The sequence below is a fragment of the Colius striatus genome, chromosome 2, assembly GCF_028858725.1.
Source record: "Colius striatus isolate bColStr4 chromosome 2, bColStr4.1.hap1, whole genome shotgun sequence".
NCBI lineage: Eukaryota > Metazoa > Chordata > Aves > Coliiformes > Coliidae > Colius > Colius striatus.
In genome coordinates, this window is record NC_084760.1 from 25,770,125 (window position 1) to 25,791,438 (window position 21,314).

General features: G+C 37.6%; 1 protein-coding gene across 2 annotated transcripts in view; it reads right to left on the bottom strand.

Annotated features, from left to right (window-relative positions):
• DLGAP2 (DLG associated protein 2) overlaps positions 1 to 21,314 on the bottom strand; it is a 466,793-nt gene that overhangs the window by 52,734 nt on the left and 392,745 nt on the right. For both annotated transcript variants that reach the window (XM_061989737.1, XM_061989738.1), the window contains exon 6: positions 14,394 to 14,605. In XM_061989737.1, the coding sequence (XP_061845721.1) occupies positions 14,394 to 14,605 (212 nt within the window). The remainder of the gene's footprint in view (positions 1 to 14,393; positions 14,606 to 21,314) is intronic.

The window sequence follows — 21,314 nt, forward strand, 5'->3', positions numbered from 1 at the left end:
TGAGGAGTCTGAGCCTGGGACAAGGGGAGGGGTGAGGGGAAGGGAGTCTTAAAGGGGCTGGTTGTACTTTCATCATTTGCCCTACTCTGTATTGTTTTCAGTTGGGTTTTTCTGTTTATTATGTTTTTGGTTGGTGATGGATAAAATTGATTTCTGTTTTCTTCCCCAACTTGAGTCATCTTGTCTGCTTTGCTCAGGACCATAAGTAACAAGTGAGCCTTCTCTGTCCTTAGAGGGTTCCAAAGGCCCTTGGTACTTATGGCTGATCATGATCCTTTGTTCCTGGATGGGCCTAAACCAAAACACAGAGTTACTCAGTCCATTAGTTGCTGTAACACATGCCGAGGCTGTTGGGAACTTCCCTGTGAAGGTAGAAACTTCTTCACTGGACAGACCAGAGCATTTAGTGAATGAGAAAGCCACAAGTTCAGCTCCTGGTGAAAAATGAGGTGCAAACCAAGACCTTGTTTCTTATACTATATTTATCAAATATTAAGCGTTACCATCGGCTGATGCTTGAGAAAGGACTCGGCCTTCCTCATTAAGTGGACACAGCCTCAGTTTGGGATGGATGCAATTCTTGAGGAGTATCTAGGGGGGAATCATAGAATGGTAGGGGTTGGAAGGGATCTTCAGAGATCATCTAGTCCAACCCTCCTGCAGACGCAGGTCCACCTAGATCAAGTCACACAAGAACGTATCCAGGTGGGTCTTGAAGACCTCCAAGGAAGGAGACTCCACAACCTCCCCAGGCAGCCTGTGCCAGGGCTCCCTCACCTGAACAGTAAAATAGGTTTTTCTTATGTTTAAAAGGAACTTTCTGTGTTCCAGCTTCATCCCATTACCCCTTGCCTTGTCACTAGATACCATAGAAAAAAATGTTATCCCATCCTCCTGACATCCACCATTTATATACTTATAAATATTAATGAGATCCCCCCTCAGTCTTCTCTAGACTAAACAGCCGCAGTTCCTGCAGCCTTTCCTCATAAGGAAGATGCTCCAGACTCTGTGTGCTGGACTGTCTTTAGAAGTCCTCTGTCCCTGTTGAGCTGGGGAGCCCACAACTGGACACAGGACTCAGTAGGGCAGAGTAGATGGGGAGCAGAACCTCCCTTGACCTGTTGGCCACACTCTTCTTGATGCATCCCAGGATGCCATTGGCCTTCTTGGCCACGAGGGCACATTGCTGGCTTGTGGTTAGATTATTGTCAACCAGCACTCCCAGATCTCTCTCTGCAGAGCTGCTGTCCAGCAGGTCAGACCTTTTTCATGGTTCTGACTAGAGAAGCAAATAGTGTTGAGCTCCATCTTTCTATGTGGCCATGTTCTTTGATGTCGGACATGATGACTCAGGGTCCCATCACATCATCAACTGCAAGAGCAAATGGGATTCATACACTTTTCCAACTTGATATGTGGGACATCTCAATACTACCATGTGTTCTCCCTGGCTTGGCCATCTCAGAGTCAACATTGACATAGCCTTGCTTCCTCAGTGCATCTGCCAATGGCTCGGCTATCTGCTCCCTTAAGACAGGATGTCACCTTCTTTTTCAGTAAAAAAAAGACAGGTTTTGTTTTCATCTTGCTGCAAGATAGGCTTTTTTTTAATATTTAGGAAATGTATCTGAAGAAAACCCAATTTTTTTTCCTATCGTGATTCAGATTCTATAGAATATCTCTGCAACTTCATGACAGAAGTAAACTGTGTAGAAACTATGCTATAACTGCTAAACCAAACAAAAAATGCATGAGATTCATGCAGGCATGTGATCAGAGGTTAACTATGTCACTGCCGTCAAAGTGATTTGCAGATTCATATAGCTGACTGATGGTCTAATTTGGTTTTACACAATGAAAACAAGAACTGTAGCAGAATTTTTGTTCTCATAGGTATGAATTAGAATACAATAGATTAAGAGAAGTGGTAGAGGGCCTTCCTGTCTATATTTAGTTGCTGGATGTAACTAAATCTCCTTTCTTCTATAGGCAGCATTCTGATGAATGTCGTCTGCTTTGTGTCCTGATTCTCTGCACATGCTTTACTAAATCTCTCTGGTATTTTTAATTTAGTATTTTTCAAAACAGAGAAGTCTCTTCTGGACCGTCTGCTTGTCACCAGGTGGCAAAATCTGTAATTCTGAGTCCAGAAACAGTTTGTGAAAGAGATGTTTGAGGTTTCCTTTGTAAAACACGGGACACATTAAGAAAGGATAGATGCAAAAGAATTAAATTATAAATGATAAAATATTTTATGAACTATTTAAAAATTAATTAATTTAAACTAGCTCTTAATAACTGTCTCCATTGCTAAGTAATCACAGAATCACAGAATGGTAGGGGTTGGAAGGGACCTCTAGAGATCATACAGTCCAACCCCCTACTAAAGTAGGACCACCTCGGTCAGGTCACAAAAGAAGGCATCCTGGCAGGTTTTGAAAACCTCCAGAGGAGGAGACTCCACATCCTCCCTGGGCAGCCTGTGCCCAGGCTCCCTCATCTCAACAAGAAAGAAATTTTTCCTTATGTTTAAGTAGAACTTTTTGTGCCAGGGCTCCCTCATCTCAACAGGAAAGAAATTTTTCCGTATGTTCAGGTGGAACTTTTTGTGTTCCAGCTTATGTCCACTACCCCTTGTCCTGTCACTTGAGAAAACAAAAAAATATCGTCTTGACATACACCTTTTAAATACTTGTGTCAATGTGATCCCCCATAAACAGTAATAAAGGAGTTTCTTACAAGTCTAGTTTTGTTAAATCAAGAGTTGAGAAAAGAAGTTCATAATTCATACTAGGTAGCAAGGGCAGCACAGACTTTAACCCACGCTTCAGGGTCAGTGAACTGCCTTATTTATGTATGTTCTGCTGTGACTTCCTGCCTCAGCACAGCCTGCAGTAGGGGCTGCTGTAACGCTCAACAATCTAGTATTTCATTGTGCACATTCTGAATCAACAGTTTCTACAGCAATACTTTCTTAGGGAAAAAAAACACAGTATTTAATAATACTGCTAAGCATTTGAGTTTTGATGGATGAGCTTGGACATCACCTGACAGTTAAATAATTTTTAATTTATCAGAGGAGAGCAATTGATTCATGGAACTGTAGCAAAATAAAAGAAATGTTACATCTTTTTGGATGTAAAAGCAATTTCACATCCACTTGATTAGAATTTTGAAATTTTCCTGATAAAAATAAATTATTGGTTTTCATTTCTGATACTCAAAGTTATCTGCTAGGACAAATGTGTCAATGCATAGTCAAAAGGATGACCTTGCTATAAACATGATCCAGAACAAAAATGCCCTAGATCTAAAAGTTATGCGGGGAAGTTGCTCTCAAATGTCAGTAACAAGGAACTTTCATGCTTGTCAAAAATGCCACAAAACACAAGCATGTGGCTTTTTAATGACATCCACTCTGCCTATAAGCTTATGAACAACATTCTTGACCTTCATTTCCAAAACACCACAACTTTACCACTTTGAGAAAAGAAAATTATTTTCTTTTATGATCTGTAGTAGTTGATTACTGAAGAAGGGCAAGACAAGCATGAGCGTGAGATGGTTTGACAGCTCTTCTCTGAACCACAAAACAAATATACACATTAACATCACAGAAATTATTCTAAATTTTGATCCTATAGAGAAGGAGACAGAAGATGAGACTAATATGAAAAATTAAGGTATGTGAGTTCTCTTCTTATTTGTTTCCTCAGCTCACAGTTATCCTCCTCAAGATCCTCCAAAACATCACCACAGAAGTGAGCACTGGGACATTTATCCTACTCATGTCCTCTGCAGATTTCAAAAGTGCCCTTGACCCCTCTATCTGTCACTGGAGTCCAACTCACCTCCACTACAGCTATCTAATTCCACTCCCTCAGTGGGGACACTGGCTTCCACAGATGCACAAGCTCTTTTCCTTCACATTCAGACTTAATTGTTCTTGCCCACTCCTTACCAAGACTGAAATTTAAGAGCAGAACATGGCAAAATTAACTGCTGGGAAATATCTTTTACTTTAGCCCTACAAGCAATAAGATGCATTAAAGTAATAAAAAATATATAATTTTTTAAAAGGTCTGTTTCTTAGATTCTTTTGATTCCAGAAAGCAATTTCCTTTGGTGCTTTGCCATGGTCCTTAAGACTCAGCACAGTAAAAATGTAGGAAGAAGTTTGTGTAATTGAAAAGCATTTGGTAACGTTTGTCAGGAGATTTTGAGAGACAGAAGAGCACATCTACATATCTGTATCTTTTCCCCACTTACGCCATTGTATCAGAAGACTTGTAAAACTAGAGAGCTGTTTGGAAGATGCTTTAATGAAAGGAACAATCACGTAAGCTAATTCAGTAGCTGCAATCAAGCATTAACTAATGATAAGAGCTCTTATTTCCTCATCTTTAACCATCTATTATTTAGCTATCTATTTCCACCTCTATTAACTGTGTATTTTTAAAAGGAGTAAGGTGCTTACTTTACTTTTCTGGCAATAAATAACTAACTTCCTTTTTTTCTTTATTTTCTTCTTCCCGTATTCCATTGTTTTCTATAACTTTTGGAACGTTTATATGACCATGGACAGTGCCTGAGGAAGCCTGCTGACTTCATCACAGAGTGCTGGGAGATTTGAGGCGTTCCCTCTGCAGTCTGTACCACAGCACCTTTCATCACTCACTTGAAGTCTGTCACTTTGTCACTGATGCATGTGAACAACCAGAATAGTTTGTCGTGTGTTTCCTCAAGGCTCTTGGTATTGCTGTGTGACAAGTATTACTGTAAACTACAGTAACACACAGTACTGTATGTACTATGACATGCTACAATGGTATGCTTTGCAGGAGACTAACCTCTCTGTCACTGAGTGAAAAGGTATGTATGATAGTAAAACAACATGGTTTCACTTTTAGGACACCTTGAAATGCCAGATTTGGAGGCTGATGTGGTTTTAGAGCTTACAGCTAAGGCAGAGTCAGAATAAAACAAAGAAATCTTCTAACTTCTCCCTACAAATTCAGGTTCCTGAGCAGCAGTACTTGGCAGTCAAAACAACTCTAGTGAGAGCATGCAGTGTTTGAGTCCTGAAAAAGAGATCCCTGTCACAGTGTTGGTTTGTGGGTTTTTTTTACTTTAACAAGTGATTGATAACATATACTTTGTCATAAACCATATACCTTTTCTTCAAAAGTATGAACATGATGCCAATAATGCAGTAATGTGCACTTGTCAAGGTCATTCCTTGATCTACTCACATTCAAAACAGTGATCTCCCCCAGAGTATCTATTCTCTGTCAAATGGTCACCCACTGGTGCACTCTGGGTCAACAAAGAACCAAAAGTGAATGAAAATCTTTCTACACCTCTAAAAGTTGAAGTGAGAAAGTCACCTTCTGATTGAATAGGTCTATCAGGTTTATTAAGGGAATGTCAGACATAAAGAAAGTCCATTTTCCATCAAATTAATTTTTGGAATTGTAATATTCCAAAATGGTAGCTTTTTATTTTCATGATCATGCCTGCATTTGTCCAAAAATCTGAGAATGAATGAGAACATTAGAGACAGTACAATCACTTCTGCTTAAATCAGTACATGTGATTCAGAAGTATCATTCTGGGACAAAAAGATAAAATTTGTAAAAGAATTCATCTTGGGAACCTAAAAGGGAGGTGCATTTGGATTAGCGAGGTAGCATAAGTTATCAAAACCTATTTCACTGAGAGATTTGCATTTCAATGGATATTCATTTCTCTATCTGGATCTTAACTATGTCTTTGTAAGCACATGAAATAACTCATCGACCAGAATCTAATGATTAAGCTTGGGTAGCAGTGCCATTGTACAGCAGCTGCAAGTCATACTGTGTCTCCATGGATCCCTGCTGAAGTCAATAGAGCACTGCAAAGGGGCACAGATGTGCCTGCGTGCAGCCCATTGGAGAACTCCCACTATAGATATTAAATCTGATTCTCCCTTTGGAAAAGCACAGTCTGGTTCTTTGAAAAACCTGAAAGTACACATAAATCTGGCAAATTTATCTGTAGGAAAGAATTTATTTTCTAATCTTTGCCAGACTAGAGTTTTGCTTTGATCAGTGACAGAGATGAGAATTTGGATCATATTAAATTTTGAAGACGCCTATAGTTTTCCTCATTGACCCATAGCCTTTTTAAAAAAGGTACCTTAAATATACTGAACATTAGATTTATTAAAGGAATATGGTAGAAAAGAGATATAAACTGCTGCTTCCATCTTTACAAAATGCTCACTAATCTCTGGTATCAGAGAACATTTCTCATCAGTAATTGTTTAGAGATTTTTACAACATGAACTAGAAGAGAATGAAAGCAAATAATCTGGAATAGTGAAACAGTCTGGTGGTTTGACCATTCCTTGCGAAGATACAAAGGACATCAGCTCAATCAAGCCTATACTCCAAATCATGAAGCATGTGCATGTAATAAAAACAGTCCAATGTGGGAAATCTAAACTCAGAGCTTTGGTTTGTAAGAGGTAACAGATCTGCACATAGAACTAATCTAAAATCCTTGTTCCAGTATCCCATTTTGAGCTTGCCTTGGAGAATAGGCAGCAAACTGGTCAGCAACAACAAAACTCAGGCACATTTTATGGTAAAAACTTGGAGGCATTTAAAGAATCATGTACCAGTTTAGTAAAGGGATCTGAAAATCTAACCAGAATTCAAATATTGGACATTTGTTCCTAAATCCCTTTATGGAATTGAAATATTCCTCCTTTTCTTCACAAAGCTATCTCACTTAAAAAAAAAAAATAGTACATATACATGTACACATGCAAAAAAGCATAATTAGGCAGAAGAAATCTAAACTACAGATCATCAAGACCCAGTAAAGCATCTGAGTATGAGCTTAATTTAAACATACATATAAGTCCATTAAAGTCAATAGGTCTTAAGCAATAATTGTCCTTCTCACGCTGAAGATGTTAATGACACTATACAATTTCTGGGGAAAAAAATAAAGTTGAACTGGGAGAAGTGAAAATATACACATAATTTCTGTTCTTTAACCAAAAGCATCTTAATTTTCAAATCCCGGCCTGAAGAACAGAAGCGTTTCTACACACATGCTTTATAGTGTCATCTAGTTTTTATTAAAACATAAACAAATGAGAAAAGCAGCTCTTGATCCTTTTCAAATGAAAAGTAAACCTAACATATTTATTGAAAGCAGGAATGAATAAGCACAAGAAAAATATTTTCTCTTGGACCTCAGTACTTGTGCTTATGAGCCTGGCCTGCATTTTCACCGCAATCCATCACACAATTGCATCTTTCTGACAAAAGCCTGTTTTATTCCTGAGAAGACTCTGCACTTTGTGTAGGTCCTTAGGATCTGCTTTCCATCTCTAAGCCAGTGTAATACATTTAAGTCCTACAACATAAAGCTGGAATTAGCTACAATGAAATAGGAGATTTGGGTTCAATTATTCCCTGGGTTTCACACTATGCCACTTCTAAGAGAACAAGGTGCTTAATACTGCTTAAGAGCATTTCTTCTTATTCTGCAAAGGAAGAAAAGATGGGGACCATCTTCTGACCCCATAAAAGTTACTTTCTGGGTAGCCAGAAGACTAGCTGCCCTTCATCAGCGTTCACTCTTAACCCTGAGGACTAATCTAATCCAGATCTTACTGACTACAGCAGAGAACACTATCACTGTGCCAGCGGCCCACGGATTGCATTATTAGTTGATAAGGCTTTGGAATTAGCCCTCAAAGTCTCCTCAGTAAATCTCCAATTTCACCCCTCAGAGACTCTGAGTAGATGCTGCTACACTACAGGGCCTCAGAAAGCTACTAATGAAGTGTGTAATGAGGCTTTTTAGAGATAGAAGATTGAGGAAAAAACAAAGATAAATAAAAAGCATATAAAAGATGATAGTTACTTTTATAGTGATTTTTCCCAATCTCTTCTATTGAAAATATTTCTCAGAAATGGCCTCAAAACCATTCCCAATAAAAAATGCTGAAGAATAGTTATTGGTAAATTGAAGTTTACCCTTAAAAATTCAAAAAGGCCTGCATCACTGATGAGTTGCAATGGATAGCATTGAAATGGGGCATTAATTTCTCTGGCAAGGAAGATGTGCTTAAACTCTCAATCTGTGAAGCTTCTGCAGCACACTTACTCCTCCACATGTGCACGCTTACATACACCCTGCAACACCAGACTTCTCTCTGCATACATACAAAGTGGTATTTCTGTAGGCAAAATCTGGCCCACGAAATTTGGCCATCACTAAACGATACGACATTGGCAGTGTCATGGGAAACAATGGATTAAAAGACAGAGGTTTGGTCCGGTACAGTGCTTCCAAACTTCTCATTTGATTTTCACTTTCTTATGTTGTAAGTGTGCTAAGGTAGCACAAATGGTTACAAATGGTAAGATTTATTTTTTTTTCTTTAATGAAGTTTTCCCACGTGTCTTAAGGAGCCTGTGCTGTTCCACAATTCCTGCTGAGCCAAGGGCTCTGGTAGTTAAGTGCTGTCGAATCTTCTCATTGCCATTTAACCTGCTTGCTGTGTGCTTTGGCAAGGTTTTTTGTTGCCATAATAGAGCTTGCAGAACGGAATATGAGGCCTTGGGTCATACTCGAGATATTCTTTAAGTCAGTACAAGTTAGTATGGCCACAGAAAAATGCAAATCTCTCACTCTGAACAGGGAAAATGCAGGGAAAGGTTATCTTTAGTTCAGATCACTGCACTGATGTGGTTTACCATAAGCCCAGAAAATACATCAACCATTTCAGATCTTAGGCATATTAGCTAAAAATACTGAATACATTGTCTTTTGTGTTGAGATATCAGACTGAGAACAAAAGTGGCTGAAATATGGGCATGCATTGTGCTCTTCAATTGTGCTATGGATTTTCACAACATCCAAAGCAAAGGTGTTAAACATTTGAGGGTGGGACGTGGTGGCTTTCTTTGTGACCATGACTCAGAGTTTGAAACACTCACTTCCATACAAGGGCAAAAACCTGGCAGAGAGTTAGATGGAGAATATGACGAAAACAAATCAAAGAACCGTTGGTATTGTACTGTGGTAGTCCACCAAATAATTTGTGCTATGGTAGATTTCCTTCCTGATTTTTGTACCTATTTTCTGGCATGCCCTTCTGTGTGTTCACCCATCAGCTTAAGGTTACTAGGACAGTAAAGTCTGCCATTAGAAGTTCACAAACCAAAAGTACTTATCACTGTCATTGAATTTATTTTATTGTGACTTAACCTATTTCATCTGCATGTTTGCAGTATCTAGCTTCCCATGAGTCACTTCATAATGGAAAACTTCAGCTCAGCACAGCACAGCTATTAATTTGCATGATACCAGCATGATCTTCAAATAGAGTGTGTTAACTTTGGGCTAAAATGCTATTGTTATTCCTTTTGACTAAATGATTAAACAGCATTCAGACTCTTCTGCAATGCTTCAAAAAGGAGATACTGAAAATGGAACTTTTTGTTTCCACAGTGCTATCCAGTTCATTTACATAATTGGTATATTAAGTACACTTTTCCTGAAAACAAGCATTATCAAATAACCAGAATATTATCTTCAGTCATAGAATTGTTTTTCCATCTAACAGTCCCAAATTCTTGTTGTCATTATAGCTTTTCTTTCTAGATCCTGACATCTCTGATGCTTCCACCTCTATTTTTGTCAGAAATACAGAGAAATGGCATTTACTAGGTTGGAAGGTACCCTTACAAATCTGAGGGTCAGTCTCTTTTTCAGGACTGCACAGAACTTACTTAAGACAGGCATTCCCTTTGTTTCAGCTACATGTTCCATAAACTGTTCAGCTGTTTTGAGATTTACTGTAAATGAAAATACCTAGCAGGATGTTACCTACCATCTACAAGCTACCTTCTGCAAACTACTTTCCAACACAGTTTAATTCCATCCCCAGTAGCATCATAGCATATCAGAAAACAACAGACTGAATTGAAAGGGCTTGCATTTCACCTCCAGAAAACCTATATTTGTTCACAAGATACCAAAACTGACGTCTGAAAAATTTTATATGTCTAATGATCATGCAAAATTTGAATTATTTTTTTTTTCTCCTGGGACTACTGGGAGTCAAGATAATTTCCACAATAAATGGGATTGCTGGCATCATTCCAAGAAAGCAAAAAGTCGGAAAGGAAGCAGATTCAAGTATGTTCCTGTCTCTACCACAGCAAGCCTTATTGCATTATATTTCACTCAAATGCAATTTCATAATAAATTACACTGGCCTTCGATGATGTTGTAGGACTAAGTAGTGCAACATACTATTTAGTCTTTTGAAACAGCCCTCACAGAGAAAAAACTGAAATGCATTTATCTTTACTGAGCAACCTAGATATTTAGATGGATTTAATTAAAAAAAAATACAAAATTTGAGTCCTTTAGGTTATATCTATACTCAGAAACAAGCTGTGTCATTACCTGAACCTTTGGCCAACTGACCTGTATAGTTAAAGTTGCTTGTCCTATAGAGACAGTGTCACATCCAACAAGGTTAGTCCCTGAAACATGCCTGGGCACTACCTAGAAGAGAGTCAGGTGGCCTAGGCTAAAAGCAGGCTGGGGAACATTCTGGCTGTGCTAGCAATTTGACAGAGGTGGTGATCAGATGGCAGTAGTTGGGTATATGCCCTGCCTCTGCCATCTGTGTAAACCAGCACTGGCAGACCTTGCACTTCTCTTTTAATCTGACTTGGAGTAAAATACACTCCTTTCCAAGAGTAACTGAAAATAAACTATTTCAGAATTGTAATGCTTCTGTTAAATCAGTTACATTCACCTATCTGTATGTTGTTAAATAAAATTTATTCAGTATGCATTTTTATTGTTTATGAATTTTTAGTGTTCAATTTGCTGAGCAACATGAGTTGACAAAATAGGGTCTTACTTTTGTAAAAGTAGAAACAGAATTCAAATGTGAAAAAACTCCTTGCAAAGATGTCTGATAAAACAGAGAGGAGAAATACGCAAATATGTCAAAGGTCTCTTCAAGGTTAAATGTTGCTTTTCTAATTTTCATTTTATCCTATCCAGGATACTCATAGAAAACTACAGTTATTCTTATGAAACCCATTTACATATGTACAGTAGCCAATGCATGTTTTTATACTGCCAAAACTATCAATATTCATTTTTTATTACAGGTTTACTGGTGCTCTGTCAGACCTTTATTCTGAGCTATCCTGTCACTCAAGCAGAGGACTAAGAGAGTATAAACCCCATTTTATTTATGTGCATTAGCTCCCTCCATCCTAGTAAACAAGCTAAAAAGCCAGCTAATGCAGCTGACAATTCAAATTATGTAATTTATCATAATACATGCCAGAAATACTATTCAGCCCTGCTATACATGCAGGAATGCTGTTCAAAACCCCAGTTTCTGGCTCAGCAGTGTGATCAATGGTACAAAGGGTACTCGATATACAATGCGGATTACTGAGCACTGCCAGACAAGAAGGCTCCCCAACCATCATCTCTTGCTATATCCTTCACAGGAATCCACCAGATACCAAAGATAACCACAGTGAAAGGGAGACAGAAACATACAGGGAGGAGACGGCTTGTGGTGGAAAGTCAGGCTTAGGATCAGCACTTTGTATTCATCTGAGACGACAAATTTTCTGTCCACTGACTGTTGAAATTGCAAAATTTTGCAAGAAAGACATGCAAAAACCAGAGTAGTCTTCCACATTGTTTCAAGTCCACTTGAAGAAAACCATCTATGTTAGGCTAGCAGGTCCAAGGCAAACAGAATTTAAAAAGTACTTGTCTGCAGCAGACTGGCTGCTCAATAATTCATAGTACAAATGTTTATGACAGGTTTTCAACAGACCCCCTAATATTTCACAGTATTACAAAAAGCTTCCTCCTTTTCCAACTGCAGTTAGTGGTAACTATGACATTAAATCCTTTGGGATCATGAACAGGCACAGCTGTCATGCCAGTACACTGCATCAGCATCACACCCCTGTTTTAAACAATTATATTTTGAGCAGCATTTTTGTGACACATGGAAAAACGGTAGAAGACACAACACTTGGTATTGATGTACTAATAATGACCTGCCTCCAGAATTTAACAGATCAGAAAGACACTTTTTTTTTTCTTTAAACATCTTCTTTGTTTGAATACATATGTCTAGACGCTGTCTTGGATCTGTTTATTAACCGTAGAGGTCTAGGGTAGACCTGCTGTTCACTACAAAATTTGTGCTGTTATCTACATCCGCCTGTGGGAGGCCTAATTGTAGCTGAAAACAAAGAACACCAACAGAATATATTTCATTTGATTTAAGTACCTGTAAAGTTAGACCTGTCTCTGAGAAAAGGTTTTAGCTTGTGGTACTAGAATGAATAAGATGTACTCTTCAAAAAAAGGATGGCTGCATTCAAACCGCCTTCTGGGAATGATCCCTGGGCTACACCAGTGCCCAGAATATGGCCAGGCAGTGGCTGGGACAGTACTAACAGATACAGGTGATGAAGTCTGACAAGTCTCCAAAACCTCAGTGTGTATGGTCAGGATTCTGTACTGAAGTCTGTGTTCTGGAAATGTTTAATTTATGGGCAAGAAGACAGATGGTTCCTGTGTGGAAGTCTGAGAAAGTCACCCACCTCCTCTTTCCCCATTGCCTGTAGAAGCAAGGCAAAGACAATAGATTACTCTCACTTAGCACATCTTATCCTACAAGGATGATTGCCCTTTTGCAGGACCTACAGTTTTCAGAACTATTTCTGACAAAATCCAGGACTGAAGAATTCACTACACAGGTCTCCACTATGGCTGAGAAACTATGGGCCCCTCATCCTGAAAGATCTCTATGCTTACTGACAGGTACTCACAAGCTGAAATTAACCATCTTGTTTGCTTCCTGGAGACTTTCACAAATTTGGACTGAACTAGTCAATGTAGCCAGCATGCCTCCAAACCCAAAATTCAGCACAGACACAAGGACTGAGGATATAAAAAATTAAACTGTTGCTTCCAACCATTGCCATTAAGAATTCATCTCTCCATTTTTGGAAATCAACCAGGTATGAGTTTGGTAGCAATACTTATATTATAGGCCATGTTTTCATCATTGGATCTAATATTCCAGCAAATCTGTCAGATTGACATAGAGAATTTGGTTCAGTTGCCTAAACATAGCTCTCTGACACTCTTTGAGGTATTATGCCTGGATTTCAGTTGCCAATTGGCAGCAGAGAGCTGCCAGTCTTGTTTCATGACCTCTCAGAAATCTTACAGCCGCTCATGGCACAGATATTTTTGTGCATTTGAATTAAGCTTACGGAGATGTATGAGTAAGCTGTAAGAAACAAGAGTTGTAAACTGTTCTTTTCACCGATGGCGAAAGTGGATGGTTTTCTTCCAAATTGCAAGCTAAAGAATTAAATTTAATTAAGCCAAAAGAATTTTTGCCTAAGGTTCTTGTTTTGTTTTGTTTTACGAAAAGGTGAGTAATTGCGTACTATGCATGGTATTACCTACAGAACAATAAACAACCTTCGATCAAAAGTTTCACTCAATTTCTTCATTTTATGTATTTCTCCCAGGCAAAAAGACCAATTTTCTAAGATGTGAGACACACCTAGTCACATTAATAGAAGCTGCAGATTTGAAATCAGGCAATCACTTTGAAACTATCTTCAGAAACATACTTTCAGGTTAGTTACAAAATGATATATTGAAAGGACAAAAAAGAGAGAAAAATAAAGATCTAGTGGGAAAAATACATAACTACTTATTTTCCTATTGTTTTAAAATTTGCTTTAGTTATTTAATTGGCCATATTGTAGGTAGAATAAATGAAAAAAAAAAACAAACCCAGTCAAACAAAACCCTCCACAATGTGTTTAAATGTGTACGATTTAGTGTAGCTGATATATAAAGCATTGTATTAAAAAAGGTGTAAGATGACATATATATGATACAGTTATCTATTGGTTACCATACTTAGTATAGGATAGAGTGTATTTTCTGTTTCAGAGAAAGCAATGAAATAACAAAGACTTATACACCAATTCTTTTAAAAAAGTGATATTCTGTTTTAAACTTTTGATAAAAATATAGATTTGTTTCCTTTGGTAAACACAAAAAACTTTTTGAAGTAGCAAGTTTGTTACATGGATGGAGGAAGATGTCAGTTTTTCATCTAGTCATCACAAGAGGCTCTAGTTAATTTAAAACAAAGACACAAAAGTTAGCTTTTTGACTACAGTATCATATTTTCTCATGGATACTGACCACTACCAGCAAGATACAAAGAAAACCTATCCAAATCATGGCAACCTTCAGAAAGGCGTTTAACATGGTACAGTGAAACTTACTTTTGATGATCTCCCAGTGGTCTTTGTCCAATGGATTTTAATAACGACTCTGGTCGAACCGTTAATTTTGGTGACGTCTTGGGGCTAGTATCAGAGTCTCCACTCTCCTCATCTCCCATGGCTTTAATATAGCTTCCACTTCTCATTCTTCTGCAGGGGATCTCTTCATCTTTCCCACCAGATGGGTATCCTCCCCATTCATCCTGAGGTACCTAATGAAGACCATAAAAAATATGTGCAAAATGCGCATTATTCTTCTCATATATTTAAGCACTTCCTTCAATTTTTCATTTTACAAAGACAAATCATGATTTTTTTATTCTTCAGAAACATCACTTAGAAAAGAATTTCTAAGGTTGCCAAATGATTTAGCAATTCAATTGAAACTTCAAGACTGGAAAATTTGAGTTTATAAATGTTGGAAACCAAGAACCAATCAAGTTGTGCTTTGTGAACTGAGCTGCAATATCTATTTGTAGTCATGCTCTGAAATGCAGGAAGTAACCTCTTGAAAGTTTGCATAGATTTTCAGCTGATAAACAGTAAGCTGATCAAGTGTCTCAGACCTAAAACTCATTGAAAGCTGAGTACTACAGAGTCTTTTACCAACATCCCCATTGGGGTTTAACCAGGAAGGCAACTAAACATCAGACAGCTATTCATTCACTCATTCTCCTACAGCGGGACTGCGGAGAGAATAATAAAACATACCAGAAATGTAGACAGTTAACTACTAATGCATTTGGTTGAGGCAGCTTTCATGCAGTTAAGGTGTTTTTTATAATAGTAAGATTGGCAGTCAGATAATCCACAGCTGGTGGAAGGACTAGGAGGAATGTATTTCCTGCAAGGGTTGTCAGGCATTTGAACGGGTTGCCCAGGGAGGTCGTGGAGTCACCATCCCTGGAGGTGTTTAAGAGAGAGTTGGATGTCTCACTGAGTGAAATGGTCTAGTGGTTGATAGGGTTGGGACAAAGGCTAGACTCGATGATCGTAAAGGTCTCTTCCAGCTGAAACGATTCTATGATTCTATGATATATCTCTGCACCACGAATTGGCAGAGAATTGAGGGGGAATAGATTTTAAAATCCAAAGTCAAAGCCTTGTTTTAAGACTTATGGACAAACTCAGTAAGCCTGCCTCTGCCAGTATTGCTGACTCTTTGTTTCTTGTTTAATCTTCCAAGGTGCTGAGTCCTCTGGCCCTAATCCAGAAATACACTTAAGCATTTACTTAATTTAAGGATACACGCAACTCTCTGAAATCAATTATAATGACTCATGATCAAAAAGAAGGATGTGACAGAGTACATCACTGGGCCAGGGCTGATGCACTTGGCAGCGTAAAATCCTTTATCAACATAATGACTTCATATATATTAAAGAGTACAATGACATTATTTACCAACATACTATAAATCTGAGCTTGCAGTTAAACATGTATTAAGGAGTTTCTGCAAAGCAGGATATAAAGACTTCAAAGTCAAACATATTTGAGACCTTCTACAGATAGAGTTCACTGCAGAGCTGAAGAAAATACTCCCATAAGTTTCAGCAGTCTTGGAGATGGGATTTAAATAGCTATCACAATCTGACTGTCATTTTTACTGCCCTTTCAAGATATACAAATTAGCCAGGTGAACTGACCTGGTATTTTGAGTCTCAAAAAGAGAATAAGGAGGAAATTAAATTTTTAAAAGAGAGTGAAAAAGTAAAGATATTAAAGACCAAGCTCAGGAGAGAAAAAAAAGAGAGGCTGAAGTCAGAAGAAACAGATTACACAGATCAGAAAAATGTTAGAGCCAAAAAAACTACGAGTTATATTCTTATACAAAGTAATATGACAGAGCATGAATCTAAATGAAATATTATTCAGATCATGCAAAACCCCAAACTTTTAATGTTGTTCAGCTTTGGATGGTGATTAGAAAGGGAATGTAAAAAATCTCTCCCAACTTCAAGCCTGTAAATGTGATAGATCATCCTCATTTCTTTTCTAAGATGTAGTATGTATGAGACGAAAGTTGGAGGAAAGTTTTTTGAGGTTGTAGGAGAATTAAATGGTATTTACAAGTAGTTATAGTTGTAATAACCAGACTCCTAAAATATACAAAATAAATATATTTTATTAAGCTTTTTTAATTATTATTTACAGTTGGCAACACCATCAACTGTAAAAATCTGAATTACAGAGCTATATTAAGAAAAAACAATCAATAGCATACAACCATACTCTCACTTTTAAATCTTCTCTATTACTAGTTTGCCAGTACAGCTAAAAATAAAATTTGAATGCTGAGAAAGCCTTTATTGGCACCTACATGGGTCTACTGTAAGCTATACTGTTCAATTTTCCATGTTAAAGCTGAATTATTATGTTCAGTCTGAATATTCTTTTTTTTTTTTAAAAAAAAAAAAGACTCATAGCCTTTCCATAGAATAATTATTTTGGCTTGAAATTTCTTTCCTTCATTTTAGCTCTAGATGATTAAATAGAAAGTTTCAAAGGACATTGATCAATAAGCTTTTATTCATTCAAATGAAAAAAATGATTAGTTTCTCAACTTTCTTTTGTCTGAAATTCCACATTAAAATAACTAGATAAGGATAGGATTTAAATGAGTAAACATAGGCTTATTTGTTGATTGAAGTTGAAATCTCAGTTCCAAAGATAAGAATGATTGCTATTTTACATTAAGGCATCTAAAAAAAAGAAATTTCTTCACTATGATAAGGAGTTTCATGAGCACAAATCTCACAGTTTTAGGGCTTTACCATTTTTGTTGATTACATTTATTTTGCTTTCTGAATTCCTAAGTTAAATGAATTCACAAAACCACTAAAAACCGAAGAAGTCTTGCTCTATTTGTGCTTGTAATGTACTCATGGCACACAGAAATGCACCAAGAATCCCTTTCTAATCATAGTAACTTGTTGAGTATTACAGAAGCATTTATAGTTGAAAACACATTATTCATAATTAAAATATATGTATTATTTTATTCTTGAGCCATTCAAAGGAGCAGAATAAAATGAACAGAGGGAAAACGCTCCTGGACCTTGGCCAGCAATTTTAACAATTTGTTCTCCCAGGTTTCATGCAGAGCTCAGGAAAAGAGATGGAGAGCTTTTGCCGTCTTCAAAAAGCAACAAAAGGGCTCTTAACGTTGCTTTTCCTCATGGACTGAGAATAGAAGCAAAATTGGAGTCCCAGTTCATCCTTATTCATCATTTACTTTAGCTAATAGGTCAAATACTTTGTAAAATCTTTCCAAATCCAGGTCATTTCAGACTGCAACACAGTTTTAAATAAAAACAAAAGCATTAGCAGGTAGGGTTTCTATTTTGAAATATTAACAAAAATATTTAAAAGCATGTGTGAGGGTCATTAAATGTGTATTTTCCAAAACATGAAAAAGGCTCTGCAGCTTGCAAAAATGCTTTCTTACAATGGTTACCAGCCCCTGAAATTCCCATCTGCAGGGCTTGAAGCTGCTAATTGGGAATAATTACCCTAATTATCTACTTGCATATAGTGATGAGTGCTGATATTTATAATGTCTAAAAAGGCTTTCCTCCTGTTCTAGATGTTAACATGAATCCTTGTGTATGCAGTTTCTACCCACAGAGGAGTTAGACTACATATTACCATATGAATTTCCTTTTGTAAGAACGACAAGCTGACAAGGTCTGGATCTTTTCATTTAATTTTGTCACCGGCTGCTGATTTTGTTACAATTATTATGGAGAATGAAGAGATTCTTTCATAAATTTCATGCACTGTTGCTGTGAGAAGCACAACCAGGTTCAGGAAATTTGGGATATTTAATTGTTCTGCTAACTAATTTAATGTGATATCTTAAACTACAGACAATTATATTAAAGCATCTGGTATCTAAAACTTACTATATTTTATGGAGCTGATCCTAAGAGTGAACTCTAGAACCTTCGGTAGGACCCTAAATTCCCCATAGAAGGTGTTTGGGAGAGTTATCTCATTCAAAGTAACATCCAAAAGGAATGAAAATGTCCCTTTAGTTAGTGATCAAAATGCAAAGCATGAAGAAAAATCTCAAACATTTCCCTTTCTTGAGTTCATTGTATATGATCACAGGCAGCAGAAAGGCCCTTCTGTCATTTTCCATTTTCAGCTTTCAATTGTCTTCTGAAAAACAGATAAATAAGTGGGGTTTTTTTAAAGAACTGAGCAGACTTAATTTTTCCTTAATAATGAAACAACTGGGGAAGTGAGAGGTGTTACTGTACTGGTTGGAGTGCTCAGGAAGAAGATGATATAGGGCTGATAAATAAACTGGCATCTCTCCTCTTTTTATAACTCACGGCCTTCTCATGAAATATTCACAGATTGCCCGGGGAGGGCTGGTAAGAGCAGAAGGACTTCATGTGCAAGAAAGGGTGTGCAGCCTTGAGATCCAGGCACTTACCTGGAATGAGGGAGCTTAGTTACAGTCCATAGGCCAAACACTCAAGTGAATTTTACGTGAAAGGGTGTTTGGATAAAACTTGTGGAGCATCTTAACAAAGACAGACATGCCTTTGCTCCATACTGCCTTACAGGCTGCTGCCCAGAATGCAATCTGAGGAATTGAGAAGATGATGGTTTGACCTTGTAAAGGCTAAGGAAGAAACTGAACTCACATCTTCACAGTGAATATTCTAGAAACTTTGATACTATGAGAATGAATTTTCTTGTTTTAGACAAAAAGTCACCATCCTTGTGTTTTGTTAGAAGTCTGTGATCCCGTGAAGTCCTTCCTGTAGGGTGTCTTGGTTGTGGTCAAGTTAGACCTGTCAGAAGAAAAGGATTTTGGACCCCTGACTGGACTTTGGCAGTAAGTCTGTCCTGACTCTCAGATTGTACAGATTCTGTGTATAAGCAACAGTGTATTTTCAGGGAAAACGGATGAATCCACCAAACCTCTGTAACAAACTAGAAATTATGGAATTGCTGAGGTTGGAAGGGACTCTGGAGGTCTCTAGTCCAGCCTCCAGCTTAAAGCATTGTCAGGTATAGCAGATTTTCCAAGAGTGTCCAGCTGGATTTTGAATGTTTCAAAAGATGGAGACTCCACAACTTCTCTAGGCAACTTGTTCCCTCTCTAGGCAACCTGTTCCGATGGTTAACCATATTCAGGGGGAAAATGTGGTTTTTTTGCTATATCAAAACAGAGATTGGTAATCTAGGCTCTGATGTCAAAACTGGAAGAAACAATTAAGTGGGTCTTTTTTTCAGTCCTATGGCCACTGCTAATTCAAGTTTGTTGGTTTTATTTATTTATTTATTTCAGTTCAGGATTTAGCTAAAGAAGTCAAACTGTCAACAGACACTGGCATTTCAAAATAGATCTGCTCCTGTTGTTCCACCCACTTCTATGGCATTTGCTCCCAGTTCCCAGAACTTTGAAGGTGTTCCACCACTAAACTGTTGATTTGCTTAAAATCTGGCATATCACTTTACTAACTAAAATGAAACACTTCTAAATATATGGCTTCAATTTAGGGAGCTGACTATCACTTCTTCATATTTCTCATTCTCAAAGGTTAAAATGAGGATTACCTACCTCATAGGAGTCCTGTGAAGTTTAATTAGCATGCAGATGCAATATGCACTGATATATGCATTATGACCTAAATCTTATTTTAGTAGTATAAATTTTACATTTTACTAGAGGAAGCGCTATCTGTGCATGAAAATAGGCAACAGATAATATAAAGGATAACATATGAAACACTATGTAGCAGATATGTATTTTTTTGTAATTTTATGCTTTCTTGGCTTGACCAATAAGATGACCATGACCCCCACTTCCCTCAAAAGGAGGTCTCAATCTGAAATATAGGTGAGAGGTTGTCTCTGAAAACACACCTTCTTCAAGGAATCTCAGAAAAAAAGCTTTTATACACAGCTGCAAGTAGATGAAAGTAGGTGATAATCTTGCAGGGCAGAGAGAAATGCATTTTAGCATGGCAGGAAGCTTCCTTGATATTAGAAAGGGAGGTGCAAGCTGGACTTCAAAACTTTTGATGAAAAAGGAACACTGATCAGTTACTAGAATTTTCTTCCAAAGTTAATGGCACTAATGACATTCCCCTGTATACTGGCTCTGGACTCTAGACTCTATTGGTCTAGATTTTTCCTGGAGGGAAGGGTGCAGTACATCTCAAAAACACTCACACTTTTTTTGTGTTTTTTTTTTTTAATGTGCTGATTCATTATTCAAAGAATATGAATTACATAGGGAAGCCATTAAAAAATATCTAAAAAATATGCCAGGGACTCCTTCTAGCCAATAATGATGGAAATCCTCATAATTAGCTTTAATTTTCACGTCACTCCCCATTCCCTGGACTCCTTTACAACTTAGAAGCACAGAGAGTCCTTGCAGCATTCCCAAAAAGTCTGTTGACACTAAAGCAAGAAGCATCTTTGCCTTGCCAGTCTTTGCTATGAATAGCCATAGTACCACAGGAAAAGAAAGAAAATGACATAAATCCCAAACAATACATGCTTTACCGTGGCTTGAAAACAACTTGAATTCAGGAATCTGGGAATTGGGAACGGGCTGGACACTCATGCATATCACAGAACAGAAACATAATATTCCATCTGGGAGATGTTTGAACAGGTGAACCACTGACTGATTTACTGACTGATTTTAGCTTATCATACGCAGTTCCAATCAAAGCTGCACTAACTGATCCTTGGTGCAAAGAAGATTTTTATCCAGTGTGCTCAGGATTGCAAGAACCAGCACTGTTTTCAAACTGATTCTCCAGCAACAACATGAATTGTAATCCACAGATGATTTAATATTGTAAAGTGTGTTGTGAGGACTCTGTGGCTTTGTTTATAATGTGTACCAAATGCACACCTGATGACCCACTGTGCTCATATTGCTGG